Source organism: Lepidochelys kempii, chromosome 25 (genome assembly GCF_965140265.1).
Source record: "Lepidochelys kempii isolate rLepKem1 chromosome 25, rLepKem1.hap2, whole genome shotgun sequence".
Taxonomy (NCBI): Eukaryota; Metazoa; Chordata; order Testudines; family Cheloniidae; genus Lepidochelys; species Lepidochelys kempii.
In genome coordinates this window covers 9,008,990-9,027,191 of record NC_133280.1, presented here as the reverse complement: position 1 = coordinate 9,027,191, position 18,202 = coordinate 9,008,990, and the positions used below count along the sequence as shown (strand labels likewise).

General features: G+C 46.1%; 1 protein-coding gene across 5 annotated transcripts in view; it reads left to right on the top strand.

Annotated features, from left to right (window-relative positions):
* The first annotated feature begins 99 nt into the window (after nt 1-99).
* Nucleotides 100-18,202, top strand: part of SH3GL1 (SH3 domain containing GRB2 like 1, endophilin A2) — a 59,862-nt gene continuing 41,759 nt past the window's right edge. For 2 of the 5 annotated variants that reach the window (XM_073324494.1, XM_073324492.1), the window contains exon 1: nt 5,591-6,214. In XM_073324494.1, coding sequence (XP_073180595.1) covers nt 6,170-6,214 — 45 coding nt within the window. In that variant the 5' untranslated portion in view covers nt 5,591-6,169. Of the gene's footprint in view, nt 181-5,589; nt 6,215-15,864; nt 15,902-18,202 lie in introns of those variants that run through there. The other 3 variants (XM_073324495.1, XM_073324497.1, XM_073324493.1) reach the window with 3 other exon arrangements.

Genomic DNA, 18,202 nt, shown 5'->3' with positions numbered 1-18,202 from the left:
GCGAGAAGCCCCCTTCCCCCGCCGCAGCCGGCTCCCGGAGGCGGGGGTGAGGCCCCGGGCTGCCGCCCATTGGCTGAGGGAGACGGCGTGCCATTGGTGCAAACAGCTGCCATCGTGCCGTGCCCGGGTCATGATTGGCTGCGGCACCCACGGCTGGGTCGTGGCTGTGAGGTTGGACAGGTGAGGGTCTCGTGCTGCGCAGGTGGGCGCAGGGGGCTGCGCCGCTCTGCTGCGCCCTTCTTGTGCGATGGGCCCTAGCCAGAGCGTGACTGTGACTCAGCGTGAGGCCCCGCTTCCCCTCTGTGTGTGCCCTTGCCGGGGGCCCTGCTCCCCCTGCGTGTGACCCGCCCCCCCCCGTGCCAGGACGCTGAGTGTGCAATCAGTCGCGCTTCCCCTGAGCGTGCAAGGGGCCTCCTTCCTGTGCACGAGGGCCTGCTCCCTAAAGTGTGACCCCTAGCATGCAATGACTGAGTATGCAATCACCTAGGATCCTGAGTGTGTAAGAAGTGTGCAAGGACCACAGTGCAAGGACCACTCAGTGTGCCTGAGTGGAATGCCCAAGTGTACAGTCAACTCTGCCCTCCCTGGGTGTGCAGTGGATATATTCAAAGTGGACTGGGGGCCCCCTGAAAAATGGGCACCCCATGTGCTTCTGCTGCGGATCAGGAGAAGTCCCCCGGACCCTGACCCCACTCCCCATCAGGAGCACTGGGCGGGCAGGGGAAGTTCCCATGCCCTGACCCTGCTCCCCGGCAGGAGTGCTGGGTGGGTGAAGTGACGCAAACCCCCATGCTCTGACCCAGCTCCCCAGCAGGAGCACTGGAGGGAGGGAGGAAGGCCCCCCCCCCACTTGCTCTGGCCCAGGGCCCCACCAAACTGTAATCTGCCTCTGAAAGCAGGAGTCATAAAGCCAAATTCTGCTTTCAGTCATGCTGGTGTAAATCCTGAATGATCCAATTAAATCAGTGAATTGATCCCAGGTTTACACTGGCACAATAGAATAATTTGGCCATGCAGTGTGTACCCATATGAACCAAAGCAAAGACGCTGGAGAAATGTGACCCAAACCTGCTGAGTTTCTGACAGCTCTGTCTGTCTAGTAGTCCTGACTCCTAGTCCCTTCTCTAATTTACTGAATAGTGCTCCCTGCCAGTATATGAGCACAGGGGTAGTGAAGAACGTAAGGGGACTTAGTTTCCTATTGGCACAAACCCAAAAAATCCTGTGGCACCATCCCCAGGTTCCTGAGCAGTTATGTAGAGGGGCTCTGCAATGTAAGTGAGCATGCATGCACACAAATGGTTTAGTGTGGGGAAAACATGCAATGGCTGGTGTGTGTATCTCTATATGTGTCAATGTGAAATGAAATGATTGCTCACGAACACTGGGGCAAATTTTGCAGGTGCAGTATTTGGACCTATTTACATCAATCTAATAATTTAATTCTGAGTGTTACTAATTATTCACTTACTCCTTTATCTGGAAGTCACTGAAAAGGACTTGTTATACCATATGTTTATTGCCCATAGGAAAGAAGTATTGATTTCTCAGGTCAGTTCTGCCAATCCAGTCCTATAGTCCTCATATTATCAAAAAGTGGTGAACTAGAGTCAGATACAAACTATCAAGGCATCCAGTGAGACTTCAATGAGCATTTGTTTAAGAACTCATACAAAGAGTTTAGCCAAAATTCTAGCATAATGCAGATGCAGCAAGAATCACAGAGAAAAGTGCATTCAAGACAATGTAAAGAATTCACAACAATTTAGAGCTTATTTTGAACTCCTTTGGGTTTGGGAAGGTTTTTTGAAGAGCAGAGCAAGTGACTTCAATTCCCAGGTAAGGACGGATTGTGGTCCAAATGCAGTGTGCCCTTTCGTGCCCACTAACAAAAGTGAAGGAAGACTTGTGGCACCTTAGAGACTAACCAATTTATTTGAGCAAAAGTGAGCACCATTGCAAAGGGAAGGCAAAGATCTTCGTTAATGGGGCTTCTGAAGCAATATACAGAGAATCCTGAAGCCTGCACTCAGAAAGCCAAGTAGGCAGAATGCTTCATGGAGACATCATCAGGAACTCACAGTTGAGGTTCTATGCAGATCAGGATTTGAAGCAGGAGTTTGTGTAATTTCTGTTTTTGCCTCAGTGTTTGAATAACAGTAATTGTGGGAAGAACCAGACTTCCTGGGACGTTTATTCTTTGAAAAAATACCTAATTTTAAAAACTAAATATTTGAAAATTGGCCATTTTTGGTATTACAGGCAGGACTGTTTGGCAGGCAAGCCTATTCTTAAATTTGCCACACACTTCCCACTATAAGATCTTGTTGTTTTGCTTATAAGTTTACCGAACTTTAACCATTTCTGCTGTAATTTTCCAAACTGGGTGTCTGCCTCAGGCTGATCATTTTATTTATTTGCAAAATTTCTGCCAAAACCAGAAGTCTGACAAAGTTACAAAGTGACCTGAAATTTTGCACTTAAAGCAGGAATCCAATCAGAACTGTGGCTTGGATCCACATCATAGCATAAACCAGTTATAACCTCTGTTTTCACCCAGCATGTTGGGGTGCTGGCGACAATCTTCCCCCCTATTGCAGAGGCGTCAGCCCCAATGCACTGGAGGTGGGAGAAAACTCAGAGATCCAATAGCCATAGGTGTGAAGCAGGGCAGCATGGTCCCTCCTTACTCATGGCAGCTGGCCCCACATGAGGCAAACCGAAGGGGACCTGCCCATATTGTACTTACGTGCCTGTGCTTAATTTATGTTTTCAATTATTTACCTTCTAAAAAAATCTGGCATGTCTCGCACCCCCAGAAAGGGCATCTCACACCCCCAGGGGGTGCATGCATCCCAGGTTAAGAACCACTTCTCTAGAGGGAACTATGTCTGACAGGGCCCTGTGGTGCCCATGGGCTTTTGCCCCCCAGGGGTCCTCAGAGGCCTCCCAGTGCACCCTGTCAGGTTGGCTCAATTCACATTAGGCACCCCAGAAGCCCCAGACCTCTGAGGAGGCATAACCCCAAGGCCAGAAACTTCTGGAGTGAGATGATGACAGGGCAGACTCATGGAATGATGCCTGGTTGTGCTGGTGGAGGCCAGGATTTTGTATTAGGTCTGTAACATTCGGGAGTGGGTGGTGTCTGTCTGTCTGGGAAGCTCCGCTCCAGGCAACTTGGGAGTCCATCTGTCTGTCGCCTTGTGTTTGAATCTCGATTTGGTATGTCCATCTGTCTGTCCCTGTGTCTCGCAGTCTGTTCTGTCTATTCTTGTGTCTCCCTGGCTCTGGCCTATCTATGCTGGACCAGATGGTGTTCAGCTCCAGAGGCTGGAAGAGGTGGAAGCCTGTCTGCGACTGGGCGGAAGAAGCAGATTACGGACTCACTCTCAGGCATTGCATACACTCCTTGCATGCCCGGTCTCATTCCAGTTCGGTTACATTTCATTGGTGTGACAAGCTTTGAACATGTTGACCACATATGGAAAGTCTCATGCACAAAAACAGAACACGTGCCCAGGCTTTTGCACTCAGAGGGGTGTCCCTGTCCTCTCTCTGAGACACTTGCACAAAACTTCCTAACTGTCAGGATAGTTAAGCACTGGAATAAATTGCCTAGGGAAGTTGCGGAACCTCCCTTATTGGAGATTTTTAAGAGTAGATTGGACAGACACGTGTCAGAGATGGTCTAGTTAATGCTTGGTCCTGCCTTGAGTGCAGAGGACTGGACTAGAAGACCTCTCAAGGTCCCTTCCAATCCTATGATCTATGATATGCTGTCTCTGGTGCTTCAGGGTTGATATATCAAAAGCTAGTATTGTTAGTGAGCAGCTCAGGATGACAGTGAAGTAGTAACATAGCTGTAGATGGAATGCTGTGGTGGTCTATCTGCCACTTGTTCCTTAAGGGGAAGGCTATGTTGAAAGTGAATTTTATATGTGGAGCGGAAAGTAGTGAGGTGTCAGTGGCTGAATCTTGTCCAGTTTGTGATTTCAGGCAGGCACATTAAACCCAGACAAAGCACAAGCTATAAGGTCAAATTCTGTTTTCCCTGATATTGGTGTAAATTTGGAATAATTCCACTGCAGTCAATGGAATTAATCTCAGATTTACACCAAAGTAAATTTAAAAAATGCATAGAAAACAAAAAAAAAACTCCAAAAGCCTCCACCCCCCAACAGCCACACACACGAAAAAGGGAACAGGAGAAACCTTTTCATATTTGTTTCTCCAGGTATAGAACAGGTAGAGTTGTAGGAACTCATCTCCAGGGAGAAGAAACAGAGTTTGGGGTGAAAAAGTGGTTGTGCCTAATAGGGACAATTTTGTGGCAACCTTTTTTAGGGTTGCGAAATATTCAAATGAGACAAACATGCACTTAACAAACTGTTGCAAGCTTCTTTTTCAACCGTGGGCATATTTCTTGGAGTGGAGGATTTTTTTCCAGGAATTCAGTGTTAGGAATGCATTTATTGTGAAACACTGATCATGTATCATCAACATTCATTGCAATCAAAAGACTAGCTTGGATTTTTCACTCCAAACAGTTAATTACACTGACTGCTTGTTCTGTTGGATTGTTTGTTTCTGATTCTAGACTGGTTCTGATGTTAGAACTAATGCTACCCGGTATAACAAGTCTTGAACAAACCTAAGGTTCTGATTTATGAAGTTAAAAACCAGAACATATCAGGTGTTCCAAAAGAATTTCCTGGGACACCAAGAAATAATATGGAATAATGGGATTGTGCTGGTAAAACTAATCACTTTAAGTAGTTGCAATCCTAGAAACAGTTATACACGTGCTTAACTTTACTAATGTGACTAGTCCCATCAATGGTTATGCCTGTGAAGTCAGTGGGCCTACTCACAATGCATAAAGTTAAGCAACTCCATAAGCCTTTGCAGGATGGTGGGGGAGCTATGTGTTTGCAGGACTGAGCTCTGAAAGTGAAAGGTCTTCTGTTTAAGGACTGTGACTTCATACCATCTATAATATGCTTAGGACACTGTTGGCAGTATATAAATGATAAATAATAATAATGCTCCTCAGTTTTGATAGTTAATAGTAAATCATTGCAATAATGGTGATGAGAAAATTAGCAGTGATAAAACCATTGGAATCGTGACAGTAGTGAAAATAATAGCCGTTTTACTTGGTCATGGTGAAAACGATAATAGTGATCAAAAGTTGAGCTATTAGTAATGGGAATTATAATAATTCTGTTGCTCAATAGTGATAATAGTGATAGCTGTTAATCACAAGTGTACACAGGACACCTGCTCTCCCAGCCTGGCCTACGTTTGTTACTGGGTCTCACGCTCTCTATGGTACTGCTGCCTGCAGGGGGCGCTGTAGCAGCACATCGCCTGCAGGGTGACTCTCTAGCCGCGGCCTCACTTTCTATGCTGCTGCTGTTGGGACATTCTCTCACGCGCCCATATCTATGATAGTGGCTTAGCCAGAGGGTGGATCTCGCTCCCCCGGGCCGGCAGGGGGCGGACTGATTCCTGGTGTGACGCTCTAGCAAAGGGGCCGTCAGTCCCTCCGCGGGGCTGGCCCGCTTCCGGCCTGGCCAGAGGCGGAAGTGTGCGGCGCGGTGCCATGTAACTTCCGGAGAGGAGGGGGCAGAGGAGGCGCTGCGCGGGGAGCCGGGCTGTGTCTGTCTGTTTGTCTGTGGCGCTTCCCCAGGGCTGCTGGGGCGTCTGTCCGCCTTCGTGTTCCCCTCGGGCTCGGGTCTGTCTGTCCCTGTGTCCGGCGCTGTCTGTCCGCCTTCGTGTTCCCCTCGGGCTCGGGTCTGTCTATCCCTGTGTCCGGCGCTGTCTGTCCGCCTTCGTGTTCCCCTCGGGCTCGGGTCTGTCTATCCCTGTGTCCGGCGCTGTCTGTCCGCCTTCGTGTTCCCCTCGGGCTCGGGTCTGTCTGTCCCTGTGTCCGGCGCTGTCTGTCCGCCTTCGTGTTCCCCTCGGGCTCGGGTCTGCCTGCCCTGGGTCTCAGGCTTGGGGCTGTCCAGGGTCTTGCCTGTCTGTCCGTCCCTGTGTCAGGCTCTCCCCGACCAGGCTGTGGTCGGTCTATCTGTCCTGGGTCTCAGGCTGTCTGTGTGTCTTGTGTGCTGGTCGGTGCAGGGCTGGTCGGTGCCTGGGCCCCCCCGAGGCTGGGAGAGGAGGCAGCATGTCTGTGGCTGGGCTGAAGAAGCAGTTCTACAAAGCGAGCCAGGTGAGAGACCCACAGACTGACCCTGCCCCCCACCCCACCCCGCACACTCCTCATGACAGATCCCCTCCTGCACACATCTACAGCAGGTTGTCTCCCCTCTCTTGCAGGTCCCCAGTTGCATCGCATGAAGTGGGTATTCACCCATGAAAGCTTATGCTCCAATATGTCTGTTTGTCTATAAGGTGCCACAGGACTCTTTGCCACTTTTACAGATCCAGACTAACATGGCTACTCCTCCGATACTTGTCCACAGTTGAGATACGCTTCACTGGTGTGGCAAGCTTGGCAAATGTTGGCCAAGTTTGGGAGGCCTTGTGCATGGAGCCTTAGGGGCCTGTGTTCATACTCATATTGACACTCAGAGGTGCTGCCCTGGCTCTGTTATCCGACACTTGCACGCCTACAGGGACTTCTCCACAGATCCCTTACAGTTGCACCCTCAGAAAGTCTTCTCCCATTGCACCTTCGGACACTTGCACTCACACTGATTCTGGAGCATCAGGGTTCAGCTAATGTTGTGCCATTTAATTCCTGGCATCACCATTTGCCCCCCGTTCAGATTTCTCTGCTGTTGTCCATGTATGTGTGTCCAGTACTAGTGCTGCTCCCTTCCTGGAAAATAGTTCCTTCTTGAGTGTTGACCCAGTCTCTGAATGGTTTGACACTGCATTGCTTTACCTCAGTTTATTTTTGAGGCTGGCAAGAATGGGCTGATGTTGAAAGGAAGATGGCTCAAAATTGTAGCTGCAGAGGAGGGGTTTGTGACAGCAAAGGGAGATATTTCTGAATTAAAAGCTTCAGGTTGGCTGAGGCACTGCCAGCTGACTATACATGGCTTCATCTTCCAGGAAAATATCTAGGTTAATATCTTAAGTCTGCCTGTGCTGAGTGTCTCCACCTTTTCTCACAACAGATCTAGCCTTTCTAGTGCATACTGAGTTACCTTTCGTTAATGAGATTTGTTGTGCATTTTGGTGAAAATGATGTAGGCTCACTGTAATGTTCTCTCTGATATAAACAAAGATGTGCACAGGGAGGCAGCAGGTAAAACAGATGGCTGCTTATTATTCTTGCATCCATTTCTTCTTCCCCCTCAGTTCCTACTTGCTTTATAGCCACCATTCCTCATGACTTCCATCTGTCTTGTCTCTTCACTGGGAACGAGTTTGTTCTGGAAGTGCAGAGAAGGGGTGGAGTAAATCACCATGGGATGCAGAAGTCTAATTCAGAAGTTAAATGTTTTTGGTTTAAAAAAAGATGAGCTGAATCAAATTAGTGACTTGGTGATCCTATAGTTGTGAAATTGTAGTAGAGATCTGTGTGTGGAAATAAGGACGCAGTTGTGTTTGTAATACGATTGCGGCAGGAATGCTGTAGTGTTTCCTTGTTTTGAAGGGGGAGGAATGGTAGATAAGAGCTGTCCACTGCCACAATATTGGTATCTTGGGTTTCCCCCCTCAGCAAAGAGAGAAGAGAAATACTCTGAGTTCCTAAATTTATATGTGTGTGGTTCTTTTCCTGACAAGTATTGGATGTGGCATATAGGTCCTCTTTAAATTGCATGTCAAATCCACAAGAGAAACAATAAGATGCCACAGTGATCTATTTCTTAGGCTACTCTGTGCTCTTTAGGCTTTTATACCATCACTATGACTACTTGTTTGTTCTGAACTCAGGAAGATGATCAAGAAGCTATTCTGTCACCTGAGGTGTCATTTAAATTCCTCCCATGTATAAACCCTTCTAAAACTCAAATAGGTCATGTGGTGTTTAGTGAAAATGGTCTCTCAGAGAAATGAGTCTTCCACTTGGGCCAGTAAGTGGAGAGGTGTGTGTTCCAGGGTGATTGTCTACTAGTGCTTCTGTATATTTTATTGCTATATGTGCACCTTTCAAAGGTGCACTGCAAGTAGTGAGTGAGAATTTTCTTAGGTCTTGAACTTGTTTTGTAATGGGCAGTTTATTGTGAGTGAATTGCAGTAGTTCTCTGGTCAGTAGGCACAAGTACAACTTAAGGTTATTGGATTGAAAACTCGAAATGGCATAACTATAAGATCATAGAATCATAGAATACCAGGGTTGGAAGGGACCTCAGGTGGTCATCTAGTCCAACCCCCTGCTCAAAGCAGGACCAATCCCCAATTTTTGCCCCAGATCCCAAATGGCCCCCTCAAGGATTGAACTCACAACCCTGGGTTTAGCAGGCCAATGCTCATGTGCTGCACTTCTCTGAACATTGAGTTAAAATTTAAAAAAATAAGTCACAAATCTGAAAAGACGGGAAGAAAAAAAAGTTGGAGGAAGTTGGGAAGACTGTGGAAGGTACCAAGTGGAGTGAAATTCTGGACCAGAAGGTGGGATTGTAACTAGGAATAACAGGCCCTGGTTGTACCTGGGGTCTAGTAAAGGGCAGCAACAAGCTGCAGCATAACCTCAGGAAATTCCCTCTTTCTTGATAGTAGCTGGCATCAGGAACTGGAAAAGACTTTGTGGTATGTGAATCTGGCGAAATCTGGGATTTCGGGGGTGAGTGTTTTACAGGAAATGGCGACCTTAAGATTCCGTGAGAAAACCTGTGCAAATTATTAATGACATATTAGCCAAATAGTTATTTAAAAACTCCCTCAGTAGGACAGGTAAAAACCATGGTACTGAGTTCAAAAATTCTGTGTTCAGGCTTTCATTACAAAGGAATCCTACCTACAAATCAGTGATGGGATCCAAAATTCTTCAAATAAATTGAGTCTTGGGATGACTTTCCTGCTTCTCATGGAATTCACAAACTAGCTCTCCCTTGTCCTCTTGGCTTCTGCTAACCATCCCGGTCAGAGGGGACTTATCCCTGTGATTTATTAATACTTCTGAAGAGAACCTTTTTTTTAGATCATCACTGGAATGCACCAAGTATCAACAAAATTTTCTGTGGGGAGAGCACCCCTCAGATATCCCTAAACAGTGTGCATTCTCCCCCATTTAAAATGATAGGGAAGCACACAGTGTTCAAGTATCAATAGACTTGTTATATTTTCCAGGCACAAAGTGTAAACAAACAGTTCTAGTGAAGTGCAGTTTAATCCAAGTATGTTTGCTAAGTGGTTTTGTCTCCTTTCTTGGTTACGTTTGTGAAAAAGAACTTTGCTTAAAAGGAAAAACAAACTAATAGATTGCTGAATACTTCACTCCTCCTGGCTACTTAAAACTCCTGGATCAGTGCTTTAAGATAGTCCAAGGGGAAAGGTCGGCTGGGAATCTCTTGGTTGGAGGATTTCACTGTCATAGATCACTGTGGTGTTTTAAGCAGAGCAAATAGATGTGAAAGTTCATCTCTGAGTCAAAAGCAAGGTGTTTCTCCAGACTAAATACATCACTCTGGAACATGTGATGAAAGCTTTCTTCAGGTGGGCATATCTAAAATGAATTGAATTTCCACTTCTTTGGTTGGTGGTGGGTTTTTTGTTTCTAATATTTTCAGTTCATTTTGTAAAACAGGCACTGATCCCAGGTTCTGTGCACTTGTGCGAATGTTAAAGCCTCACAGAACTGAAGTGAGCAATAGCCACAGTGCAGAAATTTGTTGGTGGCCTGTCCCTCTCTTTTTGCCTTATTTGAATATTTGGACTGTGTCCGAGGGCAGTTTAAAAACCAGGAGATAAGGAGTCTGCACAATTGCATCTGGAGTCCTTTCTCACATCTCCCCGCAGCCAAGATTTGGAAACTGATCTAATTCTGGCAAAACCTAGTTTAATTTGAGGCTTGCTGCCAGTGTTCGTGGCATGGTTGCAGAAGTGAATTGCATGTTTCACAGTGAGGTGGGAGGAAGGGAATCTGTCTTGCTGCACTTCTCTTTCTGAGGATGGACATGGCTAACTGCTCTGAGGTGTTTGAGTTGCTTTGACAATTGCTCAAGCTACAGTCTCTCTCTCTCTCTCTCTCTCTGGGGGGTAGGGACCAATCACACCCATTCTGTTTCCCTTGTTTCTTCCCCTTGCACGCACGCACAGTATCCCACCCACTTCTGCTGTGCTCCTGGGGTGAAGGGCGAGAATAGAAGACGTCACAGGCTGATTAGTTATGTTTTGGCTCTCATGGAAGCATTGGATCTTCCACACATGTGGATTTGGCAGTGGCTTTCTTAAAGAGCTCTATTTAATTCAATTTCTGCTGTTAAACAGGGCAAGATGTATGAAGAATTTAAGCCTACGAAGGAATCTAGCAATCCTCCCTCCCTTCAAAAAAAACTGCATTATTGTGCCAGTGAGTGTGGGATCCTCTCCCTACCAACGATAGATGTTGCCAAATCCTCTTCTAGCTGAGCAAGGCGGTGCTGGTGGCCATGAAGAGGACTTGATCCTGCCCCATTGTGTTCCTTAGAGAGGCCTTTGGCTTCTCCGTCAGTGGTTTGCACTCTTCTTGAGTGATGCTGTCAGGCTCCCAGGCAGCAGCAAGCAATGGAGCTTTTAGCAAAAAAACAAGAAAAACCCAAACCCAATCCAGAACAACCCATACTGGCAAAGTGTTTCAGGTGGTGAAAGGTTATCCTGTGTGCATGCAGAACAAGTCCTTCTTGTCCAGAAGTCCAGAACTGCTTCACAGTTAAATGTCCCTCTTTTAAAAAAAGATGCAGATTTCTCCCTAGAGCGAGGAGAAGAAACAGTCTTGAGATTTCTGTTTGGTTTTGAGTTTCAGCATCTTGATTTGGGAGCAAGCTTGGAAAAACCATTGTAGCACACTAACACGACTGTTATTCTGAAACCTGTCTTACCACTGTGTCGGACATGGGTCTGATCCAGTCTGGCAATTCTGAAGGTCTTTCTAGGCCAGTATCCTGTCTCTGACAGGGGCTAGGTACCAGATGTTTCACAGGAAGGTGTAAGAGCCCTGCAGTAGGTAGATGGGGTGGGGAGGGGGGAAGGGAATAATCCACCTCCCCTGTAGGTCTCATCCTGCTCTCTAACAGTGAGAGATTGGCTTAAACTTTGTACCTCACAGTTTAAGCCAAATATCCATTCCAAAACTTCTGGTGGCATTACTTAGGATAACTCTTGATATCCATATAAATATCTAACCCTTATTGATCTTAAGTTAAATCAGACCTGCCCCATAGCAGGTTTAACTGAGGCCTAGTCTACCCTTAAAAGTTGTACTGGTATAATTATGTTGGATGTGGTGTGATTCCTCCCTCCCCTGCCTTTTTTTTTTTAATTTATTTGTATTAATTGGTGGAGTTATACCGGTACAGGCCCTAGGATGGATGCAGTTATATTGGTATAAAGGTGGCCTAGTGGCTAGAGCACTGGAATGGGACTTAGAAGACCTGGGTTTTATTCCCAGCTCTGTCGCTGGCCTGTTGGGTGACCATGGGCAAGTCATTTCACTGCCCTCTGCCCCAGTTTCCCCACATGTAAAATGGTGATAAGGATACTGTGACGACCTTTTGTAAATTACTTTGAGATCTACTGCATAGGAGCTAGGTATTCTCTTCTTATACCGGTACAGTCATCCCCCTTCCTGTATGATGACCGCTGTACTAGTATAATCACCTTTGTACCGATAACACTGAGTTGTGGGACGGAGGATGGCATTGTTAAAGCAGTACGACGTTCTAGTGTGGACAAGGCCTAACACAGTAGTACAAAGTGATGTAAACTGCCAGTCTTGTCTATACTAGAGCTCCCATTTCTGCTAATGCTGATTCAGGTGAATGCGAGGGCTCATATTTTATTTATTTATTTTTTCATAAATAAATTGGTTCGGTTAGGGGAAACTCCTCGTCCCCGCTGTTTGGGGGTAGCAGTACTAGACCTTGCTAGCAATAGCTGTTTGCTGCTTTCTTGATTTCTGTCTGAGTGTGGGCAGGGCTGTAAATTGGGTCACTTCTGTTTAATCGTGAAGTCTGCACTGACTGAAGCTGTGACCTTGCTCATGCTCAATCCTGCCAGGGCTGATGTACTGGGGGCCTTTCTCTAGCTCCGTGGTTCTCAAACTTTGGTACTGGTGACCCCTTTCACATAGCAAGCCTCTGAGTGCGACCCCCACCCTCTTATAAATTAAAAACACTTTTTTATATATATAACAGCATTATAAATGCTGGATGTAAAGCAGGGTTTGGAGTGGAGGCTGACCTCTCGCGACCTCCCATATAATAACCTTGTGACCCCCTGAGGGGTCCCAACCCCCAGTTTGAGAACCGCTTCTCTAGCTTATCCCTAATGCATTTGGGACCCCTTCTGTAGGCCCATCTAAACAACAAGAGCATCGCTTTTATAATGGACTCAGCCTAACATCTACCTGGATCGAGTCTTCATGTTTCTAAAACAGGCTGGAGACTAGACCAAAATGTCTTTCTAAAACAGGTCCGACATGCTTTGGCCTTAATCAAGCTGATGCCACGAACCTTGCTGAACCTGTCCTTCTTTATAAACTGGCTCAGCAAATAATGGATGATTTTTCTAGTGCAACTGGACTTTGCTTCTCTATCCTCTAGCCCAGTGTTTCTCACCTTTTTGATACCAGGGACCAGCTTACTGCCTTCCTCAACTGTGCCAGGGGGATCTCAGGGACTGGTGCTGGTCCGTGAACCGGTCATTGGAATGGGCTAGAGCGGTGCTTCTTGCCCATCCCATCCTTGGAAGCTTCTGACTTCCAAATGCCACAAAGGTCCTTGCTGCAGCAGCTAATAGTTGAATCAAAAGATGAACTGTATAGTAAGAAAGCAGTGCTGCTTGATCTGTGAAATAAAGACACATCCTCTTCCCCCGGCAGGATTTGGGGAGGAGAGAGCGTTACTGCCCCCCCTTTCTTGGTCTGAAATGCAAAGCCCAGCAACCTCCTCCCCCCGTGCATGAAACCCAAAAGCCATTGCCCGAGGGAAAGATGGGGAGCAGTAGGTAGGTCTAACAATCCTCACAACCCTATGGCAGATATTGGCAATTCTGAAAAGTGGCAGGTGTCAGTAACTCCACTCTCTTTCATGAGGCTGGTGACTGCTTTCATGATCTCTTCCTTTGATAGCAAGAGTTTTTCCTGCAGCACAGTCCAAGAGCCAGAACAATTCTCTGTAACCTGATGATAGCTGTTATAGCTGGAGCAGCCAAGAGATCTCTAGGATCAACTTGCATGCATGCTCCCTGTCCAGCCAGTTGCTAATGAGTCCCCAGAACTTCCTTCCACTTAATTTGGCAACACGAGCTCAGCAATGTGGTGGTATGCACTGAAGTGTCTGGGAGATGAGGTCTGGTCCCAGGCATGCAGTACAAGAACAGTTTTGTGGCTGGGGGAGAGAATGCAGCTGACAGGAGGTGGATAGAATTTCTCCCATTCTCATGCAGGCTGGGCTGGCATTTCCTTGATCTATATATTTGAGGCATGGTCGTCTTCTTGTGGCTTTACACTTGAATCTTCGTGCATTTTTCTTCATTGCTGCTTTATAAGAACTATATAAAAAAAATAAATCTGCAGAGCTGTATCAAGTCAGTTCCTTACTACTTTGACAGAAGTGCTAAAGGACAATGTATCTGTCTTTCTGCTCACTTCCTTCATTCTGCATACGGCGGCCAGGTGGTGGGTTCCTCTGGAATGTCTGCGGGGGAAACGTGTCACTTCAGGACTAGCTGCACAGCATGTGATCCTCTGGTAGAAGGGAAAGCGGTTGTTAGCTGTGCAATGTGCAGGATAACCTTTGTTAAAAACCAAACCAAAACAGCTCTTTGTTACTTTACAGACTCTTTAAATCACTCTGGCAGTACACGGGTATTAAAGTGGATGTAAGTGCTGCTCTGGGCCATGGGGGGCCTCCCTGGCTATGTAGAAGTGGCATAGGACTTTGTGTTATCCTTGCTCAAAAACCTAGCGCACCTAGGGTGAGCCGCAATGAACTAATGTAAGTGAAAGCATCCCAGAGGCTGCCAGAACTCTGCAATGGATGCTAGGCAGGGCTCTGAGGACAGGATCATTGGCAAAACTCCTGTTGACTTCAGTGTGGCCAGGAATTCACCACAGAAGCATAACAGTGTCTTAAAGCTACCAAATGCCGGAACCAAGTAACTAAGAATCAGGTCCATTGAGTTTCAACTTAACCAGGGCTGAAGAGAAGGAAGGAAAGGATGAGGGCGGGGGGAGACTGTACTGGTGCCCTGAGCTTGGGGAGTAATGGGGAGAAACATCTGTGTAAATAAAATGAAATGGGAGGGAGGTGGGGCCCCAGCAAATGTGATATATCTGGGGCCCAAATTTCTCTTGACAGGCCTGAGTTTGTGTAATAATTTTCAGAGAGACTCATTTTTCAGATGCTCTTGTGTTGAAAGATCTCCAGAGACAATACAGCATGGGGCAAATAACCAGCATGGTACCTCATGCAGGCAAGCTTTAGTCTTGCTCTGCAGGATTGAGTCTAGGGAGTGAAAAGAGAATTCAATCTCTATGGCTTGCTCAGTGTTTGGCCTTTCTGCTGAGACTGCCAATAAGGAGATAGCCAAGGTTGCTTAATGGAAACATCGTTTTGCCTCAGTGCTCTTTTAGTTCATCTGGGTTTTGTAAGAGATCTGGGACCTTCATCAACCCAAAAACAGAATTGCCAAGCGTGTGGTGGCTTTTCCCCAGCTGTGCGATGCTCAAATAAAATTGGGTTCCTGTCTTGATTTTGTGTCACTGGAGCATGTACAATCCCACCCCCAATGAGACTGGAAAACATTTAGCTACTGTTGGTTTAAAAATTCAGTTTTCTATTGAAAGCCCACTTTCACTTCCTGCAAACATTGACAATGAGGGGTCTTTGGAACAGGAAATTGGTGCCTTGTCTCGTTAATATTTCAGTGGAAATTGCCAGTTGATGCTAAGCAAGCATATTTGCACTAAATGAGTGGATAATGATTTGATGCATGGAAAATCACTTGCATTGTCAGGTGATCATAGAATATGAGGGTTGGAAGGGACCTCAGGAGGTCATCTAGTCCAACCCCCTGCTCAAAGCAGGACTAATCCCCAACTAATTAGTGGAATAGATGGCAGTGTTGTGATATGGAAACCTGTTCCCTAGGACTTGAAGTGTGGAGTGAGTGATCTCATGAGATTAATTTTAAAAAATTGTCATGCACAAAGTATTCTAGTTGCAAACAAAATCTAGCAAAACTAAACCACCCGGAAACAAATGTATATAAAATGCGTATTTAAAAATGGCAACATAGTCAGTTGATACTCTCCTGGGAAAAGGAATTACAATATAGTAAGACTTGAAGAGAGAGACAGGTTCAACAGATATTTTCAAACTGTTCATTTTCAGTGTCAGATTCACTCTAGAGTAAATGGTTATGAGCAAAAATCAATGTACAGTCTAAGTTGGAAATATGAAAATACTTTGCAAAGCGGACTAGAACCTGCAGCAGAAAGGAGGAAGATGATATTAAATGGCAAGGTTAGAAAGCCACTGAATGAGAGTATACTCTTTCTCCTATGTGCTTATTTCTGATACAGCATTCTATTATGTCCGACCTTGCATGGAAAAAGTGTTCTCTGTAATCATCACAGTGGAAGGGTTTTTAGAAACAACACTCAGTTCTAACTTCGCTCAACCTTGTAACTATTTGTGGACTTTTCTGTCGTGGTAGTTTCCAGTTTTGAAACCATCAGTTCAAATTCTTCAATTTTACTTCCAGACAGTTCTTGGGAGAAGTCACTTCAAGACAACACAGGGTAAGATCTGACATCAGTAGAGCTATGTGAGTTTATATGTTCTGATGATCAAGACTGAAAGCAGAATAAAGGCCCAAATTTGTGGTGCAGTGAACATCCCAACTCCCATTGGAGCCAGGAGTGCTCAGCACCATGCAGGATTGGGCCCCAGTTGCCCCATCCAAAGGTGTGGCGAGCTTAAATGGATGAAGTTAAACATTGTGTTATGCTGGCAGCAATAAACATGACTCAAGTGGCACAGGTTCTATTAATATTAACCCAGCCAGGAATCCCCTGCAGTCCTCCAGGTCTGGCTTCCAGCATTCATGTACTCCTGAGGGGCAGAGCCTGGGGAAAACGTGACTTGTTTAAGCATGGGTGTCCCATGTACAGCATGACAATCATGTATTACACAGCGTGGAATCTGGTATGTTGTTGAGAGGACGTTCAAGAGGGACTCCCCTATTCAGCTGATCAGCCTTTGTTATACTTCAGTCCTGTCATCCTAGCCTGACACAGGGAGGCACAGAGCTCCTGTGAGGTGCCAGTTGCTATCGCTGGAGATCATTGTTTAAACGATTCATGTGTTTGCCGAGCTGTGTGCATCTGTGGAGGTGGGAGAGTTGGGAAGCATTCAATTCTGTTACACCCATTTCTTCTACAGTGAACTTGGCTGGCAATGAATTTACCATTCTATCCTAGGTAATAATACTTAGCACTTATACAAACATTTGCCATTGCAGCCACCTAAAAAGAGACGTCGCTCACACTGTATCTTAATATTATTGCCCATGCAATTGGCCCTCTCCTTTCTTGCATCCTTTGTCAGCAATGAAGTAGTTAAAATAACACTGTTTCTATTATCATAGATCAGCATTTATGGCCCCACCTCTCTGAGCTATGGTTTCAGCCTGCCTGCAAACTTGGGCAGATGCTGCTGCATTGGTTGCAATCTCTTCATGTTTTAAATGTTTCCTTTGCAACCGTAAAGGCTTGGTAGATTTCTTTTGAATGAAAGCTGAGATTCTTGATCACAAAGGTGGCAGTGGAGAGAAGTACAAGTTCAGTACCCACAGCCCAGTTCAACACCTCATCTATGAGTGAGGAAAGTATTATCCTCATTTTACAGATGAGTAGGACCCTACCAAATTCATGGTTCATTTTGGGTAAATGTCATAGTCATAGGACTTTAAAAATCTTAAATTTGATGGTCTCAGGTGTTTAAATCAGAAATTTCAGGGTGTTGTAACCGTGGGGGTCTTGATCCAGAAGGGAAGGGTTGCAAGGCTTTTGTAGGGGGGTTGCCATCCTTAGTTCTGCACTGCTCTCAGAGCTGGACACCCCACCAACACCTGCCCATCTCTGAAGGCAGTGCAGAAGTAAGGGTGGCAGTACTGCAACCCCCTACAGTAGCCATATTTCACAGGGAAGGGCAGATTTCATGATCTGTGATGCATTTTTCACCGCTGTGAATTTGATAGGGCCCTACAGATGAGGAAATCCAGGACGCAGCTCGTTCAAAGCCAAAGTGGCAGATCCAAGCCTAGGACTTCTGGCTCCTAGTCCTGATCTAATTTCGCTGACTGGGCCGCATCACTCTCCCCTATTTGTTTCTATTTAAATGTGTTAAAGTTGGAAACTGTCCTTCTTTTATAAAAGATCAGTAGGTCATGGGTGAGTGTCAGTGAACTATCGAAAGTGTCAGGAAACAGGAAGGTGGTGGGGGATAGGTTCCTGAATGCAGAGAAAGGAAATGTTTCCTCCCATCTCTCCCCGCCAACACTTTCCCCCAGGGAGGGAGCAAAGTAAGGATGAGATCAGGCAGGCCAGGTTGTAAAAACAGATTCATTTCTATAGCACGTCCTCGTTTCTCTCCCTTATTCTGTATACGTTAATGCCTTTGTGCGGGCTTGCTGCCCCATCACACCTCCATCAAACAGGTAGCAATTCTGGAGGAGCTGCCAACCTCATCACAGAAGGTCGTCTTCCTTTCTGCAGTGGTTGGAACCAACTAGGTAACCCTCTCTGAGGAATTGCTGAAACACTTGTATAGATTCAAGGCACAATTGTGGATTTCACCAGCTTGCTGTTTCTTGATATCCTTCCTGGGAAGGCTGCAAGCTCTTTTGGGGGAAAGTGCACGTTAGGCCAAAGGAAAAGGTTCCCCCATAAATCCCATTCTGGTGTCAAAGTAGCAGAAATGTGGGGCTTTGAGTTCTGGGCTGTAGCCATAGTGCGGGTATGTTTTGAGTGGGGGAGCCTGCTCCTTAACGAACACCCTCCCCGGCTTTTCCAGTGATCTCACCCCTTTGCTGAGGCCAT